General features: G+C 37.6%; 1 protein-coding gene across 1 annotated transcript; it reads right to left on the reverse strand.

Moving 5' to 3' along the window:
- Positions 1–1539: 1539 nt before the first annotated feature.
- On the reverse strand, positions 1540–5490 carry LOC144702769 (PITH domain protein (DUF1000)). The gene is made up of 8 exons (XM_078574807.1): positions 5360–5490; positions 5131–5217; positions 4894–5017; positions 2522–2570; positions 2382–2439; positions 2241–2287; positions 2071–2148; positions 1540–1868 (listed from the first exon to the last, which is right to left on the reverse strand). Exons 1-8 carry the CDS (start codon positions 5390–5392, stop codon positions 1820–1822), a joined length of 525 nt encoding a protein of 174 aa, XP_078430933.1. The 5' UTR covers positions 5393–5490; the 3' UTR covers positions 1540–1819.
- Positions 5491–10211: the final 4721 nt, after the last annotated feature.

Below are 10211 nucleotides of genomic sequence, written 5' to 3' on the forward strand. Positions count from 1 at the left end.
GCCGGCAAGCACCTGCCAGCGCCAACCAGCGGCCGCCAGTGCCGGCAAGCACCTGCCAGCGCCAACCAGTGGCCACCAGAGCCGGCAAGCGGCCGCCAGCGCCGCCAAGCGGCTGCCAAAGGCCGCCAGCGCCAGCCAGCGGCCGCCCAGCACTAGCCAACGACCATCCAGCCGCCGCCAGCGCCGGCCAGAGACCGCCAGCGACCGCCAGCGGCCGCCAGTGGTGCCAGCGGCCGCCAGAGAGAGTCGTTGGTGGTCGCTAGCGCCGCTGGCCATTTGTTTGAAATTGTTCGAACAAGGTCGAACAAATGGCAATCGAACACGAACGAACCAAATTGTTCGTTCGAAACTTTCAAACACGAACAAAGGTCTGTTCGATCGAAAGATTCGAACAAATCTTTCGAATCGGCTTTTGTTCGTTCGAATCTGTTGATCAAGATTCAAACGATCCGATCCGATCCGATCGCCGATGCCAACGAGGGAGAGCGACAGAAGAGAGAGAGAGAGGAGAAAGGGAGAGCTACAGTAGAGAGAGAGAGGGAGAGAGAGGAAAGATCTTCTGAATGGCACTGGGCTTTAGAGACATAGATGGGAAAGTAAGAAAGAGAAAATGAAGACCCAAGAAGAGACAGTAGTGACGAGAAAAGAGTGAAGACTGACGTGAGAGGAGAGAGAAAAACATGAAATAAGAAGTGAAACAAGAGTGAGGAAGAGAAAACATCAAGAGGGAAGAGAGAGGAGAGAGAGTGTTTGGAAGATACTAAATGACTAGGAAGCAGTTCATCGTTGAGAAATATTATAGAGGGAGGAGAGAGATTGTACCAAGTAGAGATGTAGGGGAGAAGAGAGGTTGCAAATTTAGAATGAAGTAGAGAGAAGATTGAGATGAAAAAAAGATGTTGATAGAGCTTAAGCATTTGATATATGATGCATCAAGCATTAGAAAATGATATTTAGAGAGAGGACAGAAAGAGAGGAAGACTGGCTAGGAGAGAGATAGGCACAGTGTGCAGTTATTAGTATAGCTCCGGATCGTCCCAGATGTGGACGATGGATGGGATGGGATGATTTCGTCCCGTCCGACGTTCAGAGAAGTTTCAGGGACGAAGGATGGGACGGTTTTTCGTCCAACGATAAAAAACCATCCTGTCCAGTCCTCCCGGGACAAATTTTCGTCCCTACTTCATATTTATAATATATTAATATAGATATTTTGAAGTCTTTTAGGGAATTACGGAGGAGAGAGAATGCGAAGGGACATATTTACAATTATTTCTGAGTGGCGTCCGTTTGCACACACGTAAAAATAAAGTGACTTTGATGCAAACTGTCATAGCGAGGCCACGTGGCAACATCTCAACTGTCGGATGTGAATCTGGCGGTTTTCTGTCCAGATTCCTCCGTCCATCATCCAAGACCTCCAGACGGACGGTTTTTTTGTCCCATGGGACAAAAACCGTCCCGTCTGGTGGTCCCCGGGATGAATTTTAGTCCCTAAATTCGTCCGTATCCTGCACTATAGTTATGAGAGAGTGCCCACAGAAATAAATTTTGACTAGTTGTGCATATATCTCTCTTCCACAGCAGAAAAGTAAAGACAGAAGTAGAGAGAGAAATGTCAACATGATGATGATGATGATGATCATGTTGATCATGACAGCGATAAAGATCGTGTTGATGTGCATGAGAATATTCAATCTCTCTCTTTCTCTTTCTATCTCTTCATCCCATGCCACGCATATGACTAATTAATAAGACACAACTCAGTTAGAGAGAGAAAATCATAAAAGGTAGAAAATTACTAATGGGTGCCCTTTCCTCAGTGCTCCTCGATCTTCTTCAGGTCCTTCACATTCGTTGTCTCCACTCTGCACAGAGAAAGGAAGAGAGAGATTGTTAGAGAGAGAAATGGAGAATAGGCTTTAAAACAGTAGCCAACAGGAAGGGACAAGTCAAGAACAGTACATAAGCTTTTGATACGGGTAAAAAGAAACTTTCTAGAAGAACAGTTTTTGTAGATTTTAAAGAGATAATAAATGATGAGTTTCGAGATCGTCAACGTTGACTCACGTCGTCCCGTAGAGGATAATCTTCTGGATTTTGGTTGTTTCTGTGCCGGCTTGATTATCCTCAACGAAAATGGTCAAGCTGGTAAGAGCAGGGAAATGGGTCAACGCCAGATAATTCCATTAATTGTTAAAAATAATAAAATGGAGACCAATGGACTAGAGTCGCCTCACCTTCGGACGCTTTGAAATTTCACGTACTTAAGAATCACGGGTTTCTCCTGAGAAATAAATAAAAAGGATTTTTAAAAATTAAAAAACTAGCGCTTTTGGGGGTTTATGAGGAAAAAAAGAGCGATAGTATATGATATTTGCCTTCAGATTGTCTTCGGATAGAACAGCAGAATCGCTGGGTGGGTAATCATTGACGTTGCTGCACCGGAAGCAGAACTAATTAAGAAACAAGGAGTAAAGTTTCAAAATTATAATTAAATGAATAAGCGATTGTCTTCCACCTAAAACCCATATGCGCCTTGTTGGCAAAGAGCTTGACCGTCCTTGGCCCTGTCAATTGATGGCATTATTAAAATTGTTTCTAAAGAAATTGACCACACAAAAGGCTCATTTATGACATGATATTTAGATAAAGAAAGGTAAGCTCATAAATATAGAAATCTTAAGACTTAAAAAACGCAAAATTCCACAACAAAGTAAGTCGCTTCAAGTCGCTTCAAAATTCCACAACAAAGTAAATTCATAATTTATTGCCTCAGCTATTTAGAGAAAATAAGGATGTAATTTTTTCAAAATGATTTCTTATGAATTACCACGTTAAAAGTAGCATATTGCACTGAGTCCGATTATCTTTACTCACAAGACCTTTCTAGAGGATTGCCGAGGTAAACAATCTCTCTCTCTCTCTCTCTATCTCTCTCTCTCTCTCCACTTCTCTCCCATTACTTCCAAATGAACCAGCTTCCAGTGGACCAGCTAGAGTTTACCATGATCCCTGAACCATCTCAACGGGATTTCCATTATTTATAACTATGTTTTCCATTTGAATATATGTCACCTTCCCCCAAGGAGGGCAGACAAAAAGACACAGTCGAGAGGTCTGGCAACAAAGGAAGACGAGCAAGGAGGCAGGAGACATAGTCAAGGGGCTGAGGGTTAAGGGAGTCTTCCACTTGTGTGTGTGGATCCTGATTGTATCCTAGCCTTTGAAACTGTGGCCTGGAGCAAAGGGCTTGTTGCAATGGTAGCTGATATAGATGTGCATCTTGCATATCTTGCATATCTTGACAGTGGAAAGCAGTATCTGCACTTACTTCATCATTCTGGCTTGAGGGGAGGATGGAGGATATGCAAGATGTGCAAGCCAATGGCACTTGGAACAAGGTTGCTCATCCTTCAACCAATGTGGTTGGTGATGGGTATATATAGCCAAGGATGGCCCTGATGGTATGCCGGATAGACATAGGTCTCGGCTGAGGCTCGTGTGTTCACTCTGCAGGTCTCCTTTGTCCTGTGGTGCTTGTGGGTTTAAGGACCCTTCTTTTCTTCTTTCTTGGACAAGTTCTTATCAGTTGGCCGGTAAAAACAAACTCCTTTTGACCATGAAGGGCTATAAAGTTTCTTCTGATCAAAAGTTCATTAAAACCAATCCCTAGCCAACAGCGGCCTAAATCATCACTTAGTGATGATCCGAAATTGGGCCGAAATCATAGTTCAAGTCCTTCGTATAGATTTTTTCTGAAAAAAGTTGGAGTCCTGTATATAAATGGAGAGTTAACTCTCGAACAATAGTAGGATGAGATGAAATTTATCATCCTGAAAAAGATGCTCAACTCTACAATTTTGAAAAAACAAAGAAATGGCTATATATCTTCAGAGACCTAGTTACCCTATTATTAACACCAGTTCTAGCAATCCTCCTCGACACAAGAAATGAGACCATAAAACAGCGAGTCTGCAGTTTTTCAATTTATCTTATTCTGGGTGTAACGCTGAAAGGAAGTACTGCTTCAAACCTTGCAACAATGAATAACTGAAAATGATGCGGACAAAAAGAGAAGTTCACTGAAGAAACATATCATAAAAGCAAGAAAACATCATAAAGATTAAGAACAAGTAGGAGACCTAAAATCATGAACAGTGATGGAAAAGAAAACATAGGAAGAGTGAACTTAGTGTAGCCTTCAGGTTCACTAGATGACCTAGAAAACTCCAGAATGAACATGCTGCCGATTGAGACATCAGTTCTATTTCGAACTACGTTTTGTTCAAGCTTGAAATTAGCGATGAACATCTATCTAGCAATCCAGCCCATAATCTGAACGATTTGAATTGTTTATTCTTGCAGGGGCATTCAAAGTTTCCAAAGTTTGGGGATTCTATATTCAAAAATTTTCGTGGAAACGCCAACTGTAGGCATGTGTAAGTGCATTGGACCGGTGTCCAAAGGAGAGTAAGTAGGATTGGAATCAAATGCTCCGCTATTGCCGATGCTTTTTTAAAGTCATTTGAACCCTTTGAATTCTTTGTTGGATAATTTAATGAAAATGCCACAAAGAATTATAATAAAATGATGGAAGGAAATTTAAAATTTAGGCAGAGCCCGTCAAGAAGTTCATAAAAAATGCAAACCATAACACAAAATATCGAATTCTCAACAAGGTGGAAACAAATCAAAATAAGGAAAATAAGATCGAGTGATTAATGAATCATTTAAAAAATACACAGAATTTCCATTGAATAATTTGAAACAAACACCGCATTGAGCTCCGTTACATAGACACAAACCTATTTCAAGTTCTCAACAAAAATGGAAGCAAATCCAAATGAAGAAACTAAGTTCGAGTATTTAATTACAAAAATCGTTAAGTACCTTCTTCTTCAGGTCCAACGAAGACGACAGAGTGCAGCTTGATAACCTGTGTAAAAGGAAGGTAAATCAGAAGCTGCTCATCCGCGTCGCTCTCCAGATGCAATCCATTGTCATCTCTGTAACCCTAAACAAGACGAAATCAACCACCAAACCCACGAAAGATAATCGTCAGCGACTTGAATATCTCAATCAAAAAGAAATTTGGATAGCAGAGAGTTAGGGAAATATTAATCAAACCTGTTTAAGAGCGTTAACGAGGGTATGCCCGCTGTTCTGGTTGAGACATTCGACTCCAGACCAGTCCACGAAGTCCTGCAAGTCAACCTGCTCTCCAAAACGCCCCGAATATTTCCCGGGAAAGAACAAACACTCGATCAAAACTTTGTTCACGACAATCAGAAAAATCACGACAAATCATGAAGAACTTGTTCTAGATTTCGGAAATTATATCCCAAATTGTTCGTACCTGCCCGCGCTGGATTGAACTGGCGGTGGACATGGCCGGAGAACTGGTAGAAGAGCGAGAATGCCGGAGAAGAATGAAGAACAAGGGAGAGACAGAGAAATCGGCTAATTTTTATTCTAGAAATAAATAAATGAATAAATAAATAAACCAATAAATGTTTTTTTTTATTTAGGTCCGACTTCCCAGAACAGTTATTTATTTTTGAAATTTCTACTTCAGTTCTGGGTCGTTTTCTGTTTTCTTCATAAGATCAAAGTTTCAAAACAATATGCAAGATCAGGGGTAGAGATTTGCCTTGTATTCTTGAAAATTTAGGAAAAAATCATAGGGAAGTTGTGGTGGCTTTCTTTTAAAAAAAATCTCAAGAATGATGGGTTTTTTCTTCATTGGAAGAAATATTTTCATTTCTAGCTTGAAGTGAGGGTTATATATCTTGGCTACAAATGTTTATTCAGGAGTATATGATGTCGTACGTCGTCAATGGCGTCGTCCGAAGGGTAAAATCACTAAGTGAATGTAACTACGTGTTGCGAATGAACCTAGGCAGATGTACTTGCAGGACCCGACTCGTGGGATTCACCAAACTCTGGGCTCCGAAATGGGTGCCCGGTGACGGTGACCTTCTGACCCTCGTCGGAGCGACGATGGCGACTACGGCGCCGAACGGAACAAATCCGCAGGGGCTCACACGCAATGGATGGGATCGACCCGTGCCTAGGAAGACGCTCAAATTTGTAGTTTTCTCGATAAATCTCTCTCACCTATCTAACCCGGCGCGGTGGAGTGCAGTAAAAAATATACTAAAGAAAGTAATGTAACGGACGAACAAGGGATGGCGTACCTTGTCGGTGGTGAATCACGTCGATGAAATCTCTGTTGGTGTAAGTGTCAATGCGGAATGTAGAGGTGAGAGAGATGGATTCTTGAATGATATTATATATAACCGTCAATCAGGTTGTTTCATGTCACACTTGTATAAGTGAGCCACTAACTGGAGACACCAAGGACATTTCATGAATGATGACTATATTTTGACTATGATTTATGAGCCTCTAATCATGGGGTTTGAACAAGTCATAGCTGGGGTGTAGTAAGAAGCTCATAGAGGTGATTGAGTATTCAAGATGGAATCATCTGCCGTCAGTATAAGAAGAGATTGACTCAAGGAAGACGGTGCAGCAAAATCCTGGCCAGGGTAGTGAGGATATTGGAGAAAGTGTCCTCTAATGATCCCCATTACGGATTAGTATTAATTGATTTATGGATTAGGGTTTGACGATCAACCATACCCTATGTCGTTCGAGAATCTCACACAAGGTGTAACTTGGAACCCCACGATATAGAAACCTAACCTGTCAATTGGGTTAAATTGATCGTCAATTAATTAATCCATAGGTTTATATAGGACATTGGCGAACATATTTTACTTTATGGGTTTTTGAGAAAAAATTGTCTAAAATATAAATTAGGAAGGGGCACTCATTTCATGCACCTAGGGAAGCCAGAATTGAGATCCCCCTTTCTACGCTTTGATCTCTTCTCCACTCAACCAAGGAGAGTGTTTTTATGGTGAGAAGATCTTCATGATTTTCAACGAGAGTTGAAGAAGAAGAGGTGGAGATCCAAGCGCCACGTGATTACATGGATACTTCTAAAGGTCAGACATGTGAACGGCTTCAGAATGATCTCAAGGAGAGTAGGTCAAGGGTGGAAAAAGTTCTCCATAAATGCATCTGATGTATAATTTCATAGATCGATTATGAATTGATTCACGCTTCCGCATTATGGAATCCATTTTTTATGGTTTGACCAAGGCATAGAAACCAACAATAAGTAGATATTAAATGATGAAAGATGGGTTTCAAGTAAAAGTTGATGCACTAGTTTGTACAATTTGAAAAATTGAACATACGTTGGCACCTCGCGTGTGGTTGACTCAAACAATCAGTTATGTTAAAATGATCGAAGACTAATTACTAATTATCATATAGATATACTAAATTAAATGTTCTATTTAATATATATATTTTGGGAAATGGATCCATTATCAAACACACATAAGGTCTATTAAATGTCGACCAATATATTTAAAGTTTACGGGCTTTTAAGAAAAACTATGTGAAGTGCTAAGTGAGATACAACATCCATGCTTCTCATTGGGTTCGTCCCTTCATATCCATTCTCCTTGAGCGACCTTCCCTCTTGATGTCCTGGGAATGGTTAGAAATTCACATAGATCTCTAGGATTATTAATAAGGAATAAAAAGAATAGATCTGACATGTACACTACGCACATACCTTTGGAGGGGAACATTTTTGCAGCTTGAAAAAACACATTCAAGGAACCAAAGAAGGTAGTGGATTTGAATCCATGCAAGGTGATATGATGCTTAAGTATTTTGGTTTTCAGTTTTCCTATGGTCAAATTCCAGTTGTCTTTCTTACAATATCCAAATTTCATCTTGAATGATGATTTTGGCTAAACCTAGCACACATCGATACCTCAGATTAAAGTTTTAAAGAAGTTAACCACTAACTTTGGAGAATCTTAGGGGTTGAAGATAAAGGTAACTAAATTTACATACCTTGATAAAGTCAACCTTAATTTAGGGGGAGAGGGACTATTATTTCCTTACTGATAAGATTGAGGCTAACTTCACATGGGGTATTTATTTGGTAATGTGAAACTTTTTTTTGGAGAAGAGATAGTATTCCAGGAATATAATAGAGTCTGTCGTGAACTTGTAAAAAGACTCCTCTATCATTTGTCTCCCTATTTCTATTCCTCAATTAAGACTTATACATATAAATTATCAACTTAATAAATCTAGGAACTTAATAATCAAGAAGGAATATAATATATTCAGATATATATGAGAAATTGTAAAGAGGCCAACCATTAGTTGGCTTACTAATAAGACAAAAGTTATATTAGTAAAATATAATAAACCATAATTCTTCTAATTTACCTACTAACACTACTCTTATATCACATACATAGTTTCATACAGCATTAGAAAATAATTTCATGCATGTTAATAGAGTTTCATACTCAATTATATTCAAATGAACATTCAGCATTAGAAAATAATTTCATGCATGTTAATAGAGTTTCGTACTCAATTATATTCATATGAACATTCAGCATTAGAAAATAATTTCATGCATGTTAATGTGAGACTTGTATTTTTTCTCTGTAACAGATTATCTAATCAATGAGTTTCTAATATTATGTGGATTCACATTATGAGCTATAAGAGGTTCAAGTTGATCAGGGGATCTTTTATTTCATCTATAGTGCTATTTCAAGGGAAAGTTTCATGATGAAATGTTGGGATTCAAAATATTTCAGTGATTAGATCTTGATGCTCCTGTCAAAATTAATCCATGTATATCTTTTCATAGGGAAATGTTATAGCATGGAAATAAATATAGTTTCTTGGCAATTGAATATTTTTTATTTTCTAAGAATAATATATCACGTATTATTAATGCACCTATTTAGGAAATTTTTTTGAAAAAATTATTTAAAAAACATATTAACTATTTCAGAATAGCCTCACATAATTTAAAGGGAATGGGGGTTACTAAATATGATAAATTCATGGGTTTCAAAATAGAATATCCTATCCAAAATATATAGGATTTTGTATCTCAGATAAAACATTAACTAATATTTATGGTACCCAATGAGAAAATTAATGGATATCATAGTGAATAAAACATTTTATCTTATGGAATCACCATTTCACAGCAAAATCATAAAATTATGCTTACAACAGCCATGTAAGTAAACAGTGAGAGAAGGTGGAACAAGTTGTAGATCAACCCTGAGAATCTCTTTTTGGGGGTACGTACTTAATATAAAAATATGTTAAATGAAAAAATTTTGAATAACTTAATAAAAAAAATATTTACTAAATATTTAATTTTAGATAGAAACACATCTGAGAAGGAAAGATCTAGGTTAGTAGTATTTAAAAGGGAATCATGTTTTTAATAATTTTTTTTGGAGATACCCTTTGGAGTAATATGTACATGTTTATAAATTCGCCTCTTTAGAAGAGAATTTAAAATACAAAACTCTGTAATAAAATTTTTCCTGAATTTGCAATTCAATACAGGTTATGTTATGACTAATTTAATGAGATGATCTTGGAAAAGTGTATTTATTTCCCATCATATAACTGAGCTTACCTTCCTTGAATTATGTATCTTAATATAATATCCTTGAGCAAAATATTTACTCATTCAAGGGCTAGAGTGCATAGTCTTTGTGCCCAATGGACCTTGTATCTGACACGAAAATTTATTCCTCATATTTTAAGAATATACAAATGTGAGCTCATAATTCCTCATATTTTAAGATATTTGAAATAATTTCACACTTAATAATTAATCTATAATTCTATCACTTCAGCGCATATAATTTATAAATTTATGCCGAAGATTGATGCTTGCCGTTTCACTATATAGATAGGATCAAGTAAGTTTTTCACACAACCATCTGATAGCCTAGAGCGTATTGTGCTTATTATCTCCTATATCTTTGATACATTTTTTATATTGAACGTTTTCTGAAACAATGTGAGTATGTACATTCGATTTCTTATTTCATGTATTGATTTGATAGTAGATGTTTATGTCATGAATGTAACACATACATCATTTCTGTATTTGTGTTTTCTATTATTTTGTTTTAATTTATTTATGAGTCTCACATACACAATGAGGATGGAAATTGGACACAAAAGTGGGAGAATTATGTTTTTTCCAAACAAAATATATTTTCCCCAAAATATCTTTCACTTCCAAATCTAATACTTTTAAAATATTAAAGTTACTTCTTAAT

This window comes from Wolffia australiana, chromosome 4 (genome assembly GCF_029677425.1).
Source record: "Wolffia australiana isolate 7733 chromosome 4, ASM2967742v1".
Taxonomy (NCBI): domain Eukaryota; kingdom Viridiplantae; phylum Streptophyta; class Magnoliopsida; order Alismatales; family Araceae; genus Wolffia; species Wolffia australiana.

Bases quoted from the DNA above. Each gene is read 5' to 3' on its own strand.
- LOC144702769 (XM_078574807.1), bottom strand. From the start codon at position 5,392: ATGTCCACCGCCAGTTCAATCCAGCGCGGGCAG. The intron at 2,571-4,893 runs GTACTTAACGAT...ATCAATTGACAG, and splicing joins CGTTGGACCTGAAGAAGAAG to GGCCAAGGACGGTCAAGCTC. The intron at 2,149-2,240 runs GTGAGGCGACTC...TGCTCTTACCAG, and splicing joins AAATTTCAAAGCGTCCGAAG to CTTGACCATTTTCGTTGAGG.